This window comes from Odontomachus brunneus, unplaced genomic scaffold (assembly GCF_010583005.1).
Source record: "Odontomachus brunneus isolate Ranch 3 - 2012 unplaced genomic scaffold, Obru_v1 Obru_scaffold_007, whole genome shotgun sequence".
Taxonomy (NCBI): Eukaryota; Metazoa; Arthropoda; class Insecta; order Hymenoptera; family Formicidae; genus Odontomachus; species Odontomachus brunneus.
This window is the reverse complement of record NW_022639457.1, coordinates 1,036,529-1,056,166: the sequence shown is the minus strand read 5'-3', so window position 1 is coordinate 1,056,166 and position 19,638 is coordinate 1,036,529. Positions and strand designations below refer to the sequence as shown.

Here is a 19,638-nt window from a genome sequence, read left to right as displayed (position 1 = left end):
ATTATGTACAAAGTGAGTAGAATTTCTTATAGTGACTTTAATTTTTATGGTTATATGACAATTGGCATTTGACATAAGAATCCTACGTCCATTAAAAATGAACAATGAAAGCCGATTGAAGCATGATGACGTATAGGCAGTGAAAGTATACCGACGAAGTTTGCAAAGTTAAGATACGTATGCATCAGAAAGTTAAAATGTAATATATTATATATAAATTGTATACAATAAGTAAAATATAAGTTTATTTTATGTATTTATTGCATGTATTTTATGTATTATTTTATATGAAATATATATTTTCTGCAGATTTATAATTTTAATATTAATAGAATATTTTATCTTTTTATAATTTATCCTAAAAAAATCCCAAGCAGACTTCCAAGTAACGTTCTAAAAACATCACTATGTCTTAAAAACATTCTGAAAAAATTCTAAAGATGTCCATTGCAAATTGGTGTTGTCTTGAGTATATTATAATATTTGTTTTATTTACAAATTCACGTTAAATCTTTCATTTTTCACGAGTTTAGTGAAGTTTTCATCTTTCATGAGTTCATTACAAAATTTTCACTTTTCACGAGATTACACTAGGGGTGCGTTCAGATTCCTCATCCGGGTGCACTCTATTACTAGAAACACTATAGTATTTGTTACATATACTATAGCACTTTTAGTAATAGAATACACTCGGGTGGGGAATTTGAATGCAGCCTAGAGGAAAAAATTCATGATCGCTATTCAGAGGTAAACCTTAAGCTATAAGAAATTGACTAATCACAATCGATCATTTTATTCCCCGATTCATATTTCACCGTGATTGGTCAATTTTTTACAGCTTAAATCCTGATCTACAAATGATTTAAGTCTTATGGCATATATATTATATATAATCGCAGCCAGCACGATTTGCAACACGACACGCGATATGCAATGCGCGATATCCAATGAGCGTACAACTTTTCCGAGATAACAGTACGCTCATTGAATTAGTACTGCGAGTTCGGATAACTTTTGGTGTGTTCGCTTTGGGAGCTTACAGGCTTAAACGTCATTCTATCTTTATCGCTCATTACCTGCGGGAAAAAGATAGAATGACGCTTACAGCGCAAAGCCCCCAAAGCGAACGCACCAAAAGTTAAGCGGGAAGCACACACTCTTCCATAAAGGCATAATACACAACGCATAAGAAAATTGACCAATTAAAGTCCTTCGTTTTCATCGTGGCAATAGAAATGAAGACTCTGATTGGTTCATTTCCTTATGTATTATGTCTTTATGCAAGAGTTGTGCTTCCCGCTTTAAGGCTATCGCACACAAATTGACATAACTGCATATGCATAGCATAAGACCGTATATACCAATGAGCATCGAGTATTAAGTCGCCATATTGGTGTTCGATGCTTAATATTCGATGCTCATTGGTCCATACGATCTTATGCTATGCATATGTAGTTATGTCAATTTGTGTGCGATAGCCCTTACTCGACTCGCAGCACTGCATTGGATCGCTCGTCGCTTATGCAGGATTCGCACCGCGTCCGATGTCAGACGTATGACGTCCGATATCCAATAGGAGAACAATTTTCTAATATAAAATTCAATTCTCCATTAGAATCCATTATTCTTTTATTGGATATTGGACGTCATACGTCGACATCGGACGCGGTGTGGATCCTGCATTATCGTGTCTCGTCGCGCATCGCGCTGGCTGCGAGAGCCATTAGCCTTAAAAACTGACCAATCACAGACGATTATTCTCCTAATATTTGATTGTGATTGATCAATTTTAAGGTGTCCAACAACCAATCAACACATTCGACGATATTCGTACCAAGCGAAATATTAGCTTACGGCAAACAAGCGGTTAAGAAGTTTGGAGGTTAAGTACCTCCGTGGTAGACGAAACGTCGTGCCACTACTAATGCGCGAAATAGCGTGCAATTACGTGCGGGCGGAAATTTCGGTCGTGGCAGGTGGCCAGTCACCTTGACCACATTGCGCCCACGCGAGCCATCGAACAGACAGAAATTATGGCGAAATATCTAATACAAATTATCGTGGCCGGCACACAGGTCATCGGCAAGGCATTCGCACGTGCGCTACGCCAGGAAATCGCAGCGAGTCAGGAAGCGGCACGAAGAGCCGGCGGTGGCTCGAGGGGCGCCAAGCATGTCGCCGCCAACACCAGGACCGGCATCTCATTGGAGGAGGCGCTTCGTATTCTTAATGTGGAGCGTTCTGATCAGACAGAATTGATTCAACAGAACTACAAGTACCTCATGGAAGCTAATGATAGGTCAAAAGGTGGTTCGTTCTACTTGCAATCGAAAGTCGTGCGTGCCAAGGAGCGTATTGACATGGAGCTGAAAAACCAAGGAATATCACCACCAACAACATCGTCGTCATCGACATCGACGACGAACGGTCAAGAACCTTCAAAGCAGTTATGAAACTCGCCTTCTAGTTTATATTTACTTAATTTCACTTTAGAAATCTGTACATAATATCGTATAGTATAATTAATAAAGAATAATGAACGTTCTGATATAAATCAGAAGTTTGTTAACATGGTTGCTGTATTTTCTCTCATTTAATGTGCAAATTCATAAGTGTTTAACATAGTCTTGAACATATAAAATTGATTATCAGATTTAGGATAAATCTTATCAGATTTAGATTAGGATTTAGGACGTTTTACAGGATTTTATAAAAAAATTTAATGTTTATAGGGTAATTAAGGTTATATTTCAGTTATTGAAACGCTCTACTGTTGTTACTAATTTTGTGATCAGAGTTACCATTCTAAAACTATAACAAGGTAGGGAAAGAAATTTTGAAAGTGTAGATGGTTTTAGAAAAAAAAACATGTTGAGAAACACAACATATCAAAATGTAATATAAGTTTAAAATTGTTGATAACAAGTGATATAACAAGCTTTGTAACAAGTTTTATCCTGAATTAAGAAATGATTTATAAACATAGAACTATTGCATCATATCACTTGAGTATACAAGAACATATAAAAATGTAATATAAGTTGCTTAAAATTGTTGATAACAAGTGATATATAATAAGCTTTATAACAAGTTTTATCCTGAATTAAAAAATATAATTTATAAACATAGAACTATTGCATCATATCGCTTGAGTATACAAGGATAGCGAAGAATGGGCAAAGAAGAGAAAAATATGTAAAAAGATAATTCATAGATATATATATTCAAGCATATATCGAGTAATATAACAGTCTTCTTTGAAGTTCTCGCTCTTATACGAGTCCTTACAGGTACAATTTTTAAATTACACCGCTATTAGTCCAGCAATTTTCGCATCCTGTGGTTCGATTCGATTTTGCGCTTGGCGCATGATCAACCGCTCCTGATTGTGACGTACAGACCATAAGTTCGGTAAATATTTCGGATTCATAGTGGTAAGAAAATGTTCTCTCCACATACGCTCCAATTCAACTAGCCCACCTTCCTGCTTTTGGAAATATTGCACCACCTACGAGACAAGTCAAACGAATAGTAAACAAAATTTCACAGTTATTCAATTTTTTCAACTTCTGGGTAAGTCAGTTAACAATTGAGAGCCGATTGCTCTTGGTAAGTTAACTGATAGTTAAATCATATGTTGTCTTTGTTTAAGTTGAAGCAAAAACAGACATATATAATTTGTTTAAGTTGAAGCAAGAACAAAGACATATAATTTAATTATCAGTTAACTTGTTAAGAAGTTGGAACAACCAACTCTAAGTCGTGTATATGTCTTTGTTTGATTTGAACGAAAAGCAAAGACATGATTTAACTGCAAGTTAGTTTACGAAGAAATTGGAAAAATCTACCTTCATGTGCAGCTTTTACATAAAGCAAGCAGTTTTAAAAATATCAATTAAGTTTTTTCTCAATTTAATAATTGATTTAAATAAATATATATTTGAATTTGGCTAATTGAAAATTGTTTCAAGCAAAATCAATGTTTCATCGACGATTGACTTCAACGAATTCAATTAAAGATCGCTCAATCGACGACTGATATGAGCGAAGATAATCAAAGATCGTTCAATTAATAATTGAACGATTAAATCAATTGAATTCATTTCCAATTGAATTGGTTCATATTAATTGTCAGTTAAACATAATAATTAAAAAGCAATAAATTAACTTTAAAAGTGAATACCTTTAAGCCGTGCGGTAGGTACTTAAACTGGTTAGAAATCATTTGTTGAATCGGCACGTTATTCAATCTTTCGTGCAGGGTATCGAGCATAACTGGAGTGACCTCCTTCTGCCCCGTATACTCCAATATGTAAAACTCAAGTTCCTCGCGTCGTCGCTGAGGTACCGATAACCCTTGTTTCAATACCTTAACGGCTGACTGAAGCTTTCGAAAGTTACTCATATATTTATCTCGCATATGTGACAACGGTCCGATCAAAGGTGCATCGCACAATTCTGCCAGCTTTCTTCTGAGATGTAGGTCGTTATTATTGCTGTTCTCGTGGCAGGACGGACATAGCAACAACACATCGTGGGATTGATGCGCCTTCATCACCACTGGAAGAGAAATCCGACGATTTTAACTTTTATACATTACATCAATACTGGTTCTCCTGACATACCGTATTTATAGACACTCTCGTATCGCTTATATAATCGTGTATTATTATTGCCAACACACGTGTAATTATAAAGAATCGAATGGATAGACGAAGGTGAAGGTGCTTACGTGGGAAATATTTGCGATATTCTCGCGGTACAACGTTCTTCCTGATAAACTTTTCGGTGCATCCGCAGACTACACATTGATTGACTTTCACTTGAGTATAATACTGTCCGACTTCGCCTAATGCACGACCAGATGGTTCAAAGTTCAGTTTCACCGTGTAGGGATCTGTATGAACGAGTTCTCCCAATCCTTTCCCGATGTACCATTCTGCCTTTTTGCGGTCGCATGTACACAGTATCTCCCCATCAGGTGCTTGTAGATAACAATTATGATACAACGGCTTATTCCTTGTAGGTATTGTATTTTTACGTTCGGCACTAGAACTTCTATCTAATATTTTAGTAGAATTTGAGGTATTGACATTAGTACTACTTGATCTTCGAGCCTTGAACCTTAAACAAATACACATCTATGTATTTCTCGTGCGCGCGCACGTGTGTGTGTGTGTATATATATCTCTCTTTCTCTGCTAAGATATATCTAGCACTAAGTGCCTCATTCCTTTTTCTTTCTCTCTCTCTCTCTCTCTCTCTCTCTCTCTCTCTCTCTCTCTCTCTCTTGTATACATCTTTTTTAATTAATAATTCTCTCTCTCTTGTATACATCTTTTTTAATTAATAATTCAAAATCTTACGTGATTATTTACTAAATTTACTAATCTACATGTGCACAAAGCACAGGATACTTAGTGTCAGATATAAATCTTTATAAATCATATGCTATGTAAAATTTAAAAGTGTAGCAACTGCCACGAAAATATTCGTACCTCGTATCGACTATTCCAGCAGGTACGCCATGAATTCGTGTGTTTACATTACTGTTGAACTTGTTACATAAATAAATTTTGAATCTCTGCCATAACGTAAGCCTTTGTTTAGTTTTTTGCATTATCTGCATTATCTGTAGAGAAAGATCGGCGATTGTTACATACAATAATGAAACCATGCGTTGTATATACGATGCAGACAAAGGAAAAAAAAATATTTCGAGTCGATTGCTTTACCTTTTGGTAAATGAGAATGGATATGATCGCGTCACAAGCGGCATACTTCACTTGTTCGTCGGTCAGGGTGCTAGCCTCCCAGTCGCCACACCTCAGTTCTATTATTTTGTCCATTTCAAGACTAAGATATTCTAAACTCATTGCCGCTAAGCTCTTCAAACTCGGTAATTGGATAGCTTCAGCCAAACCTCTTATATCGAGGGTCCCGCTAACTTGGCACCCATGATCCTTCAATATCTTCTGCCCATCCTCAAACGAAGCAACTCCTACTTTGAGGATATGCTTGTTAGATAGCAGTTCCTGAACAACATAAAGAAATGCATCAATCAGTAAGATTGATGTTATTACTGTTATGCTTGAACAACAATTGTATTCATTTTGAAGACTTTAAGTGCTACCTTCAGTTTATCAGGAATATATCCGATCTTTCCAATGCGAAATAAAGCACATACTCCATTGAAAGTGGCTAATTGTAACAGACAAACAGGTCCTTCATTGACCCATTCACAATCGAAACCTAGTACACCTTCAGACAGATTACTAGAAAGAAAAAAGCAGAATGCAGAATTTTCTAGATCATACATAAAACATTTCTTTATAAGATGATCATTGTAGATTAAGTTCTATGAAATATGATAAGTTCATACTTATTAATAAGTAGTACTTCTAATTAACCAATATTATTTAGTAAATGACGAATTACTTTGCTCCCAATATCGACACAGGAGAAACAATGTTCTTACATAACAATTTTATAAATATTAAGTGATTATTAAGTGATTAAATTGCTACACAAAGAAACTTTTTAGAGAGATACATATATTTTATAAAAATTATTTTTAGAGACAAGCAATAATGAAAAAAAGCTGAAAAAAAATAGAAAAATCCAATCTATTAAATCATTGATTTAATATTAATAAAATTTGTCTCTTGCAATGCAAGGAAAAATAATTTCTTAGATTACAAGACAAACAATAAATCTTGAGAAATTCTTTTGTGTGATAAGAATCTCAACTCTGCTAGAAACATAAGTAGCTACAAGATTCAGAAATTCTCCAAGGATTCAAGGATTCCAAAAGGACACATTCTACACATGATGTTTACTCTATAGAAGAAGAATCGTTGAGGTATTCAATAGACCGCTTAGAAGAAATGTAAACAATAATGTTTCCAATAATAGACGTATTATTCGTCATATTACGGAAAGTTACAGAAGCATGCAAGGTAACACAACTCCGTCCTAACAATCAATCAGAAATAATATTACGAAGCATTTATTCCTTGGTACTAAACTTATACTCGAATAATTTCTTTATCCACTCACCAGCGAATACGTTGGACGGCGTAGTCGCATTTCTCTAGAGAGTCCGCCAATATAATCTTGTCTAATGTAATTTGAAGTCTTTTTTCTTCGTCGTTATTGTTGATATTAGTATAAATACCGTTATCATTCTTACAATTTTCATCGTTGTTAATATCTTTACAATTGTTGTTGTTATCGTTGTTGTTGTTATCGTTTGTAGCAGTTACGGTATCATCGATGTTCTTATTATTTCGACGATTATCCCGACTCGCGATATTTTTGCACAAGTGCTTGACGCTGCGGAGCACATTGTTGCGATATTTCGACGCCAAGAAAACGAGTCCCACGGTCACGCACACGAGGAACATGTTGTTACGTGCCGGAAGCATTAATTAAAGAAAGACCGGCGTTCAAGAGCACGCGGAATTCAATTAAAACCGGTATATTATATACAATTCCTTCGTATCCAATATATGGACGTATGAGTAATTAAACTCTTATGTTACAATTTTATAAATATTAAGCAATTATCATAGGCAATTAAGCTAACTGCGCTAAGTAAACGGGAGATTAACGTTTAAATACAGAAACGAAAATTTTTAAGACATCAATTAATCACGATTTAGTAAATACTTTATACAGACATTTGTTTAAATAAAATTACTATGAATCATCGACCAGACAAGTCGTTCTACATGATAAACCTGCACGACGGACGTTTGGAGTAACAATCGCCGCTGCGCGAAGCTTCGTATAAAAGAATCATCTCGGTGAATAGATCCGCTTCATCGGAGTACAAACGAGGTTCAAGGCACCCCGTAGCTTATGAAGATGGCTGACGTACGCGGCTACGGGTATCACGCACGACTATACGAATAAAGACTGCGTTTTAGAGAATATCGTTTATCTGCGCAGAAATGGTAGGGATTAAGAGCCTCTTTCAAACGAAATTTCGTAGCCGTGCGAAGCGACTTGTCTGTAAATGGACCAATGGCACGTTTAACTCGAAGGCAGGAATGTTCAATATGATACATCACCAATGCAATATAGTTGTGTGCGTTAAAGTTCGTTTTCGTATTTCTACTTAGAATAAAAATATTTTATTAAACATATATTTAACTATATATGTACACTCTCCCTCATTCAAGAAAATTATATTACATCATTTTTCTTGGCAACAAATAGGCGTAATTCAAAGGATAGTAATGCTGCAGAAATAACACAAACTTTTAAGAATGATTTAAAAAATATATTTTATAAATTGAAATTCAGATATATTTGCTGATATAAAGTTTATTTGCTTCTCATAATATAGCTACAGAAGTATGAACCAAGACTGAACGCCAATTCACGATCATTTAGCGTTTATATATTAGGAACACATAAGAAGCTAAGAAGTGGCATGGTCGCTACAGACAAATTTTAGACCAAAGGTTAGACCCGTTATTTTTATTAGTTTCAAAGTCTCCGCTATGAGTCTCCACTGTTTTTAACGTAAAGTCGAACTCATAGTACTCAACGACATATTAAACATACTCTTTGTTCGCAGGAAAATGTGTTCGGCTAATTTCATAGTCCAAAATAATTAATTAAAATAATTCTGTGGACTTACAAATCTGTTTAAACGCAATTCAATTCTCTTCAAGCAAAATACAAACAATTCAATCTAAAATTTTGTTAAAATATTTAGCCCGGTTTATAATGGCCGTAATCCGTTAACTTATTCCGGAATCGTAAAAAATTGACTAATCACAATCGATTATTCTTCTATAATTCGACTATTACACTTAGGTGTAAAAGCGTCAAAACTGCAAGCAATGTAAACAAACATAAGCTTAAGGCCAAATCACACTAACGATTGGCGATAGATGATTGACGATTGAAGATTGGAACTTAATCAATTGGTACAAAGCAAGCCAAGGCTGAAGCTTGTTGATTCGTTAAAATCTAATCTTTAATTGTCAATCGTCAATCGCCAATCGCTAATGTGATTTGGCCTTTACTCCGCGTATTGCAGATGAATCTAAAAGCTGGTTTATGATGGCCGTAATCCATTAACTTCTTAATTGCCCAATTTCTTCACCTTCGGTTAACTTTATCTGACAGTTATTCTATTGGAATTGACCAATCATATTTGTGGTTGGCAAGAATTAACTAATCACGGTTGATATTTAACCGACAGATAAAGTTAACTGGAGGTGAAAAAATTGGGCATTAGAATATATATATACATGGAGGGGGAATGTTGGCACGAAAATATGTCCAAAATGTGTGCGAGAGAGAAAACTATACGTTCCTATTCGTCCTCTATGCGTTGAAGTTGATAAGTTAGGTTAGGTTATAGAGTTGACAGGAAATAAAAGTTATTTATTTTCTTCTTATAGAACTCTGAGAATTTTTTCAGAATTTTGTATTAACTTTCTAGTACTTCAAGAAAATGCAAGAAAACGCAAGAAAATGCAGTACTAAAAAGTTAATACAAAATTCTGAAAAAATTCTTCGAGCTCTATGAGAAAAAAATAAACAATTTTTATCTCTTGCTATTTTGCGGTAAAGTTGATAGCATTCAAGTAAAAAAATATTGAAACCAATAATTTTGTAGTCCAGCAACAACTGACGCATGTTGACGCATGCGCACAGAGGATGAATAAGAATGTATACCCTAAGGGCTATCGCACACAAATTGACATAACTGCATATGCATAGCATAAGATCGTATGGACCAATGAGCATCGAATATTAAGCATCGAACACCAATATGGCGACTTAATACTCGATGCTCATTGGTACATACGGTCTTATGCTATGCATACGCAGTTATGTCAATTTGTGTGCGATAGCCCTAATAGCACAGATGTCCAGAGGACATCCCGAGGACATCCTGAGGACATTCTTTGTCCTCAGGACGTCCTTAGGACGTCCTCAAGAGATCTTGTGCTGTCTGGATATCTTTATCTCTCGCACATATTTTAGACACATTTTAGTCTACAGAAGGCATACGCAATTCCCCCTCCATATATGTATGCTCTAAGGTTAACTTATTCCGGAACCGTAAAAAATTGACCAATTATAATTGATTATTCTTCTATAATTCGACTATGATTGGTTAATTTTTTACGGTTCCGGCATAAGTTAACGGATTACAGCCATTATAAACCAGCTTTTAGTCCCGATCTACAATAGGTGATTACATACCTTATGCTTTAAGAAATTGACCAATTACAATCAAATTTGAGGAGAATAATCGACTGTGACTGGTCAATTTCTTAAGATTTAAAGCTTACTACCTATTGTAGATCAGGACTTATGCAGGATTCACACCGCGTCCGATGTCCGACGTACGACGTCCGATATCCAATAGGAAAATAGTTTTCCAATGGAGAATTGAATTCTATATTAGAAAGCTGTTCTCCTATTGGATATCGGACGTCGTACATCAGATATCGGACGCGGTGTGAATCCTGCATTAGGCTGGCGTCCCATGGAACGGAAATTCTCATCGGAATGGAACGCGCGCATTAATTACAACCATTTTATTCTATTTGAAAAGAATAAAGTAACTGTGATTTATGCGCGCATTCCGTTCCGATGAGAATTTCTGTTCCATGGGACGCCGACTTTAGGCCGGTATTCATAGCTCCTGCATATAGGACGCGGTAACGCTTGCCGTGCGGCGGAAGTCCGCGCGATAGCCAATCAATATGTTGTTTTTCCGTAAGAGCTAGAAGGTTATTACGGAAAACAGCATATTGATTGGTCACGCGAACTTCCGCCGCGCGGCAAGCATTACCGCGTCCTGTGTGCAGGAGCCATCATAGTCGGATCTTTAAGATCATCTTAAGTTCATCTTGATGGTCTACGGGTGATTTCATTGGCTACAAAGCATCTGAAGATAAACTTTAGACGGCTTAAATATAAGATCCGACTATGAATACCGGCCTTAAAGCGGGAGCACACACTCTTCCATAAAGGCATAATACACAACGCATAAGAAAATTGACCAATTAGAGTTCTTCGTTTTCATCGTGACAATAGAAATGAGGACTCTGATTGGTTTATTTCCTTATGCGTCATTTATTGTCTTCATACAAGAGTGTGTGCTTCCCGCTTGAAGACTCTAGAAAATTTGCCACCATTTATGTTTCATTCTAATTTCATTCCCGCGTAGAAGGAGTGTCCGATTATTTCCTATACAATATATTATCGTTAGTTGCTAGTCTGTATTACAGGTACGTTTGGTTTCTTCTCGTCAACTGCTGCGAAATTTAAGTTTTGTTTTAAGGTTATGCATTATTTGTACATGTGCCGAACTAATTAAATAATATAATTATATTCTTATTATTTGTGTATGCGGGATTACTTCAGTAAGGTATGATGATAACCTGTTCAGCTAAAGGCTGTCCTTCTAGCCAAACAACCAAGATTGATGGAAGACCAATTTCATTTTATGCTTTCCCAGAAGATGATCTGTAAATATCTTCTGCACTCTAATAACTAATGTTTCAACTATCGTTTGATCTATCTATGCTAAATTTTAGCAGAAAAAATCAATGGCTTCACAATTGTAATCTGGCTTCTGGTGTTAATGACAAAGAACCCTTGCATCTTTGTGAACTGCACTTTGAAAGAATACATTTTACCACATCCAGAGATTTGAAGTCAAGTGCTGTTCCCACTTTATTTGGTAGAATAGAAGGTATACAAGTGTAGTCATAAGATTATATTTTTCTATAAAAAGTGTTTCATTACAAGTGTTTTGATACTTTATAATATACTATAAAACACTTTATGAGTATTGCTTAAGTGAGGTCAAACTTAAGCTTTAAGCCTGAAATCTTAAGAAATTGATCAATCATTGTCACTTATTTTCCTTATATTTGACTGTAATTGGTCAATATCTTACAGCTTCAGGCTTAAAACTTAAAGCTTAAATTTCATTATTTAAGTTTTTATTGTAGACTCTGTTTTAGAGACAATTGATAATATATTTTTGGAAATGATAATCATATCCATCTATTTTCATATATCACTTATCGAAATCAAAATAATCTATAATTTTCTTATTAAAAGTTTATAATTAATGATAATTTTATTATAAATTTATTATATTTATAGTAGATGTATGTATTATTAATTTATATCACATAACTATCTTAATATCTTTATTTTATTTCTTTATGGAGAATTTTCTAGATCATATATAAAATACTTGTACAAGGCGATCATTGTAGATAAAGTTCTATGAAATATAATAAGTTCATACTTATTAATAAATAATTTGTTATAAATTCATGATATATTTATATTTTTGTAGAGCCTGCAAGAAAACATAAGACAGAAAGTATGCTACAAATGAAAGTACCACCGTTAAAACAGAGAAAATTAGATACTACAGCGATGTCATCTGAAAATCTATCTACACAACGCATAAATAACGTAAATCTACTTTTTTAAATATATTAAAAACTTATGAACATTTGCATGTATTAAAACATTAGCAAATTACTCGTATATCTATGCTATCGTAATTTATATATATATATATATATATATATATATATAGTTATATTTTTTCCACGTTATTATGCAGACCGAAGATTCAGCTAATGGGAATAAAGCAGATGTATCAATTAATAATACGGCAGTTATGAACGGTTCTGCCACGTCAGCTACTGCAGGTGGGAATTGTGAGAAAAATAAGGAAGTATATCGTTTAACAATACAAATTGATAAAATACGAGGTAGACCAGGCCCACGGTGTAAAAAGTTAATACCTTTATTGATACACAATAGTGATATGAAAGACTTAATGGTGGGTGAACATGAAATTAAAAAGAAAACTCAGTCATTACAGAATGTGAAGAAAGTCTGTAAGCAAGGTAGCTGCAAAATAAGGAAATGTATATACAATTCAAAATTGGCATTTCAATGTGAGCTATGTAATAAATATTATATCACAAGGAAACAAGAGAGCCAAGATGACAAAGATAACTCTACATGTCACACTTTTCTTGGCTCACCATCATCAAATTTTTCCATCAAGAAACTTTTTATTTGCGACATATGTCAAACAGAGAGTAACACTCAGCTCATGTATGATAAGCATGTCAGATATCATGTTAGTACTGATCCTTCATATCCGTACAAATGCCACTTGTGTGCAAAAGTATTCGAATTGAAAGAAGATGTTAAACAACATTGTTTAAATGAGCATCCTAAATTAAAGACATTGAACACCTTACGTCAAATCACTTCGCCTATAAAAATAGCTGGTTCACAAAACAATTACCAATGTATCAGCTGTAATATTACTTTTAGTAATGAGCAAGCTTATAGGTAAGTTACTTTTCTTGAATCGTGTTATCACAATTGCAAAATATAAAATGAACATTAAATTATTATAAGATAATCTTAATCTTTAAGCGTATTTTCCGTAAGATTCGTAAGATAATGTTTTAAACATATTTGTATTGTAATATTAAAAATATTATAGGAATCATGTCAACTCGCATAAGAAGAAAGAGAGCTTGCGAGCTAAAATTAACGAGACCAAAGTATTTCCGGTGTCAAATCCTTTAAGTGGCAGTCAAATAGGTATCCTACAACCGGTAAAATTTAGCTGTAATGTGTGCTCCAAAGAATTCGATAATGTTGGGGAAGTTGGTATTCATACGAAGACACACTTGGAAGAAACTAAGGAGAAAGAGAGTCTCAAATGCAATATCTGTAAGAAATTGTGTAAGAACAACGCCGCATACAATGAGCATATGAAACAACACCTAGCGAATGCATACCCTTGTCCAACTTGCTCGAAGGCCTTTATTAATAAAACTACTTTAAAAATACATCAAAAGACACATGAAACATAAGTTACAATACTGTGTGTACACTCTATTATACTGTAGTTAAGTGCAAATATTATACTTCGTAACACTCATCACAAAATTAACAAATTACACAGTTGAATTTTAATAACGTATGTAGCCGACACAATCGATATTTTAACCAGATGTTTTTCTGCATAAATGTATGATATATATATATATATATATATATATATATATATATATATATATATTGCTTTAAAAAGTTATATATTACTTACATGTACGTAACACATGTTAACAGCAACTTTGCAAGGAATCGTAATTTGTATTTCTCAAATATAATTATGTTTGTGTGTTTTTCATATAATTCGTTCTTTTGATGTCTTATTCACGTTATTATGATGACGAAACATTTAGAAGGAATGCACTGATGCATAAAAATTTCTGTAAATATCAAATCTACATTTCATACAATACATGAATGTTACATTTACCTAATTACAATCATACATACAACATACATACATATATATATATATATTATATGATACATTTTATTATAAAGATGTTTTACAATGCGTTTTATGAACATTATGTATGTATCGATTTATTAGTTAAGAAATCTTCTTTTTTTTCTATCTTAATTGATATATTTGTAATACAATAGTTCTCACTCTCAATTATATTATAAAATAGTCCAAAAGGAACATACGACCACATGTGTAGTATTTCTTGCGATTTTTAATTTTAATTCTTAAAATATAAACTATCAATAAAGTTTTATTTCTTCCACGGAACTGGCAAAATTTGGCGTCTAGATTTAAGATATTAATCGGTTATTCTTTTGCGACATATCTCGTATGACTACTACGCGCGTTATTCAAGAATAGAAGTAGCGCTTTTGTGATATAATGGAGTTCATCATATGTTGTCGGTATTTGGAAGTAATATTCAATTATGTAACGGGCTATATTCATTGGAGAAACGATTATTCAAGGTAGACAATTAGACTTGTGTATCTTTGGCAAACCGTATGATCCGGGTATAATGGAGTCATTGAAACAAATTGATCAAAACACATTATAATATCAATCTTCTGCCATAAAAAACAATAATGCGCAATTGACGAGGAAAAATTCCGTGATCAATCTCCGCGGGGAGGCGTTACGACCGGAGTGAATGAACCGACGATGATAATAGATCTTCTTTGAGACGCCGCGGCGTACTCTCTCTCTCTCTCTTTCTTTCTCTTCGCGTGAAAACGCGCAAAATGCGATCCTGATTTTCCACAAGGAGAAGAATGTCCAGAAGTCACCGACACAAACGGCGGGAGCACCTGGGAGAAGGGGAACCGCCCCTGGTGTTCAAAAAGTGCCGACGACGGGCGACCCATGGCGGAACAATCGCGCCGATGTTCACGAATCGCCTTGTCAACGGGGACCACTTCAAACGTAGCCCGCCTCAATGTGTTTATTTGGCCAATGTCAAATTTACTTGTGAAAAAGAGAGAGGAGGGGATGAGGGAGCGAGAGAAGGAAAATCGACACGCCGCCGCGGGAACGGACACTTCACCACCGTCCTGTTTTATTTCTTTTCTTTTTTATTCTTTTTCTTCTTTTTCTCTTTGCGGTATCCGTGACACAAATCCGATCGTTTTGTGTCGCGGTAGCGGATCGTCGCGCCGACTAAAGGCGTGGCTCGTGTAAGTCCGTTGTAAAGCTCTTGACACACTCGTTCGAGCTTCAAAGTCGAGCACGGGCTCAATTCATGAGCCGACTGCCACTGACTGCTGCAACCGGTGGATAACGCGGTTATAAGAGGATCACGAACTTCCTCTTACGCGTTAACATGAGCAACCTGATAAATCGAACTTGAAAATCTAACTTCAGTGTGATCTCTCTCTTTCTCAAACGAGGATAAAAGAGATTTCAATTCTTGTCTCAAAGAATTTTGCCGTTGCACTAAAAAAAGAATTTTGTTGTCGAAACAGAAGTTTAGTATACTGGACCAAGAGGTGCAATATAAGTAGGTTATAAAAAAAGTATGTAATAAAGTAAAATTGAAAGCGCGGTTATATAGATAAGGATAGAAGATTAAAACTCGATTTCACCAACGTTGATTGAGCCTTGATCTGAATTTAAATCTTTGTTTCAAATAATTTAAACGCTTGATGGTTTAAGGCTTGATCGACGTTGGTGAAATCAGATCTAAGTGTTAAAGTAAAAAGGTAAAGATTAAAAAGATAAAAGTTAAAGATGTAAGGATATAAAAACTAAGGCAAAGATGTAGGTTAAGATAATAATTAGAATAAGAGGTAATATAAGGGTAACTGTGTAAGGAGCAGGTGTGCGGATGAGTGAGTGAGGTAGAAAAATTGTAAGCCAAGTCCCTTCCTGGCAATGTAAGCTGAAATAAATATACCAGATATATAAGTAGTATACCGGGCCCCCCATAACTTTTAAAATAGTCCTTCATGGTTAATCCTTAATGGCTTATGTGAAAAACGATATTACATATGGTCTTACATAAGTCCGGCTCTTTTATTATATATTTAAAGTGTTTCGAAAATCGAAAAATCTGTAAAAATTCACAGATATACTTTCAAGTTTCTAAAACAAATACTTGTACTTCATTATTTCAGGAGGGGCAAAAAATCTGGGACCTTTCAACGTGCTGAGAAATTTCTATGAATAAAAATCGTCTGGGCTCGAAATACCCATGTAAAGCCACTAAAGGTTAAAATGGGATCAACCAAAAGATCTAATTGCCGTTATGTGTCTTACTGTCTCAATGATACATTCACTTAACAAAAATAAAAATATAGTAGTGCCAAACAAATCGTATGTGTGTACCAAATATGTTTCAGTTCCAAATATAACAATCATTTCTTCAGCATGATCATGCCTATTTCGAGTTTACAAAAAATTTACAAAGAGTTCTAAGTCGATGTTTTCAAACCTCGACAACACCTCGTGTTAAATTAGCGACCAAGGTAAGAAATATATAATCGGCATTCGATTGTATATTTCTTACACTGTATATAGAATTTGTTCGAAATATTCTATATGTATGTTCATATAAGAATGTAATATAAGAAAAGCATAACAGAGTAAAATTTGTTTATCCGAACGAGACTATAGACGCAATTCAGGTCGAACTTCACTTTGTAAATTTATTCAATCTTAAAAGTTTAAATTCTGTCTTAGCGTGTAGTACAACTAGCCACTCGCGTGTCTACTTCGTGACAACGAATCACGGCGACGATAACAGTGCAAAACACGAAAAGACGTTTATACTTGATACTTTATACTTGATACGTGAACGATTTAACGCGAAAACATTTTTAAAATATTTTTACATTACCTTGGTAGACAACATCCGTAATTTTGTTTAACAGTTCTGTTTAACACAGTTGCGATTCAATTCGAACTGTACTGAACTCTGTAACATTAACACGAAAAATGGTAAATGACAACTTGAAGATCTATTAAACCTCAGTGTATTACAGAATATATGCGTGAAAAGGTATTTAGCAATGCACTGTTACGTTTGGAGAGAGTAACGGTAGTCGAGGCGACAGGTATCGTTGGAAAAGCCCGAAGGAGAGAGGATTTCACAAATTCGCCACGGGCTGCTAAACGCTAAACGATGCGCGCGTATTGCGTACACGCAGGCCACTCATAGGATTAAGGGTGGCGGAGGGTCGTTGTGTGACGAATCCGGCAATTTGCCGTGAACGTCCTGGGGATAGGTCTTGAACGAAAATAACCCGCAAAACGCGTGTCTCAATCGGTTTCCATTTAGCACATCTTAATACAGTCTCGCAGGTATCGCCTACGTTCTGTCTATCGATTGTGTCGCAATTTGTGTGCTGAGGTAAGAATCAGATGTTCAGAGGAGTATGCGCTTTTTCAAACATTTCATGTTGTGTTAAATTCACAACCCTCATCTGGTAGCTGAATTGTAACAAAGCAGACATGACGTATTACGTTGTAAAAATAATTGTACCGACGGGAAATGTTACTTTGCAAAAAAAATTAGCTTTTTGATTATCATTTGATTATATTACTGAATTATTATTAAATTTCACACTCGTCTGCAACTTGTGCGACAATTCTGAGACTTAGTTCTTCTTATCTAATATTTTTTCTTTCAGTGTGCATTAATTAATCAAGTATTAGGAAAATTATAGATTATAAGTAGCTCTGGACGTCGTGGATAAATATTAGAAGTCTTGAATAAATTTGCTGGAACATTAGCAAAGATGATGTTCTCTCGAGACACCTGCGGAAAATTCCGAAAAGAGATATCCCGCGGCTAAATTTGTACACGTGTACAGTACTTTTGGTGCGACGAAAGGGTTGCTCGACTACAAAGCCGGTGAATGTGCTAATTCACAGTCGTGTCAGAGCCGAGTGACCGACATTCACCGTCGGGGACGCATTCTCGTTTCAGCATGGACATTCTCTATTTATTCGTTCGTCGGAAAATGTCCACTAGTCCTGGCGGTGCAATAGACGCAGCTGTTGACCGGCATCGATGACATGCGCATCATTTTGTAGAAGCGAATAAAAAGATCGCAATTCCAGCGTTATCGGTTTTAACATAACAGCGTCGTAACGTAAGCAACATTAAGCAGATGTTGAATACTGATATAATATAGCTTCGCAATTGCACTGTTTTTCTATTTGATACATAGAATTTTTATTTGGCTACATAGAATTGCAAATTTTTAGAAAGTGAAAGTATCCTTTAGTGACCTTACATGTTCTTTTAAAATGAATCAGTCAAACATCACTGAAAACAGTGAATATACACTGATTAGCTGTTATAAATATAGCACTGAAAGTATCCAGTACCCTATACTTATAACCAAGGTTAGGTAGTAACTAAAAAGCCACATATTGCATAACAAACAAAAGAAATTTCTTTTATTTACAAAATTTACAAAATGTCTTTTCACTTATTGACATTTTTAACCTTTAGTGGCCATATATTGCATAACAAAAGAAATTTCTTTTATCTACAAAATTTACAAAATGTCTTTTCACTTATTGACATTTTTAACCTTTAGTGGCCATATATTGCATAACAAAAGAAATTTCTTTTATCTACAAAATTTACAAAATGTCTTTTCACTTATTGACATTTTTAACCTTTAGTGGCCATATATTGCATAACAAAAGAAATTTCTTTTATCTACAAAATTTACAAAATGTCTTTTCACTTATTGACATTTTTAACCTTTAGTGGCCATATATTGCATAACAAAAGAAATTTCTTTTATCTACAAAATTTACAAAATGTCTTTTCACTTATTGACATTTTTAACCTTTAGTGGCCATATATTGCATAACAAAAGAAATTTCTTTTATCTACAAAATTTACAAAATGTCTTTTCACTTATTGACATTTTTAACCTTTAGTGGCCATATATTGCATAACAAAAGAAATTTCTTTTATCTACAAAATTTACAAAATGTCTTTTCACTTATTGACATTTTTAACCTTTAGTGGCCATATATCGCATAACAAAAGAAATTTCTTTTATCTACAAAATTTATGGCTTTTCACTCATTTACACTTTTACCCTTAGTAGCTTATGTGAAAAAAAGGTGGCTCTTTCAATTCCGATCCTTTTATTATATCTTTAAAGCGGCTCGAAAAAGTAATAAGTTAAAAGTTAAAAGTTAAAAGTTAAGTTAAAAAATTAAATAGCTTTAACTTAACTTAGTTACATTTTATGTAACTATTAACTTTTAATTCAATTATC

General features: G+C 34.5%; 3 protein-coding genes across 4 annotated transcripts; 2 read left to right on the top strand and 1 right to left on the bottom strand.

Annotated features, from left to right (window-relative positions):
• Nucleotides 1-1,828: 1,828 nt before the first annotated feature.
• On the top strand, nt 1,829-2,582 carry LOC116854072 (mitochondrial import inner membrane translocase subunit Tim16). The gene has a single exon (XM_032835597.1). The coding sequence runs from the start codon at nt 2,034-2,036 to the stop codon at nt 2,451-2,453; it is 420 nt and encodes a 139-aa protein (XP_032691488.1). The 5' UTR covers nt 1,829-2,033; the 3' UTR covers nt 2,454-2,582.
• Nucleotides 2,583-3,196: 614 nt separating this feature from the next.
• Nucleotides 3,197-7,919, bottom strand: LOC116854070 (exonuclease 3'-5' domain-containing protein 2). Its single transcript, XM_032835595.1, has 7 exons — nt 7,060-7,919; nt 6,134-6,275; nt 5,736-6,035; nt 5,499-5,632; nt 4,733-5,124; nt 4,184-4,560; nt 3,197-3,508 (listed from the first exon to the last, which is right to left on the bottom strand). Exons 1-7 carry the CDS (start codon nt 7,425-7,427, stop codon nt 3,305-3,307), a joined length of 1,917 nt encoding a protein of 638 aa, XP_032691486.1. The 5' UTR covers nt 7,428-7,919; the 3' UTR covers nt 3,197-3,304.
• A 3,200-nt stretch (nt 7,920-11,119) lies between these two features.
• On the top strand, nt 11,120-14,572 carry LOC116853979 (zinc finger protein 69 homolog B-like). Of its 2 annotated transcripts, none has more exons than XM_032835391.1 (6): nt 11,120-11,267; nt 11,404-11,507; nt 11,580-11,734; nt 12,353-12,474; nt 12,629-13,374; nt 13,532-14,572. In XM_032835391.1, exons 2-6 carry the CDS (start codon nt 11,410-11,412, stop codon nt 13,905-13,907), a joined length of 1,497 nt encoding a protein of 498 aa, XP_032691282.1. In that variant the 5' UTR covers nt 11,120-11,267; nt 11,404-11,409; the 3' UTR covers nt 13,908-14,572. The 2 variants fall into 2 exon arrangements, with proteins under 2 accessions (XP_032691282.1, XP_032691281.1); XM_032835390.1 differs by having other exon boundaries at nt 11,577-11,734.
• The last annotated feature ends 5,066 nt before the right edge of the window (nt 14,573-19,638 follow it).

Bases quoted from the DNA above. Each gene is read 5' to 3' on its own strand.
- LOC116854072 (XM_032835597.1), top strand. From the start codon at position 2,034: ATGGCGAAATATCTAATACAAATTATCGTGGCCGGCACACAGGTCATC.
- LOC116854070 (XM_032835595.1), bottom strand. From the start codon at position 7,427: ATGCTTCCGGCACGTAACAACATGTTCCTCGTGTGCGTGACCGTGGGA. The intron at 5,633-5,735 runs GTAAAGCAATCG...CTTTCTCTACAG, and splicing joins CCATTCTCATTTACCAAAAG to ATAATGCAGATAATGCAAAA. The intron at 3,509-4,183 runs GTATTCACTTTT...CTTGTCTCGTAG, and splicing joins ACCTACCGCACGGCTTAAAG to GTGGTGCAATATTTCCAAAA.
- LOC116853979 (XM_032835390.1), top strand. From the start codon at position 11,410: ATGATGATAACCTGTTCAGCTAAAGGCTGTCCTTCTAGCCAAACAACC. The intron at 11,735-12,352 runs GTATACAAGTGT...ATATTTTTGTAG, and splicing joins TTTATTTGGTAGAATAGAAG to AGCCTGCAAGAAAACATAAG. The intron at 13,375-13,531 runs GTAAGTTACTTT...AAAATATTATAG, and splicing joins AGTAATGAGCAAGCTTATAG to GAATCATGTCAACTCGCATA.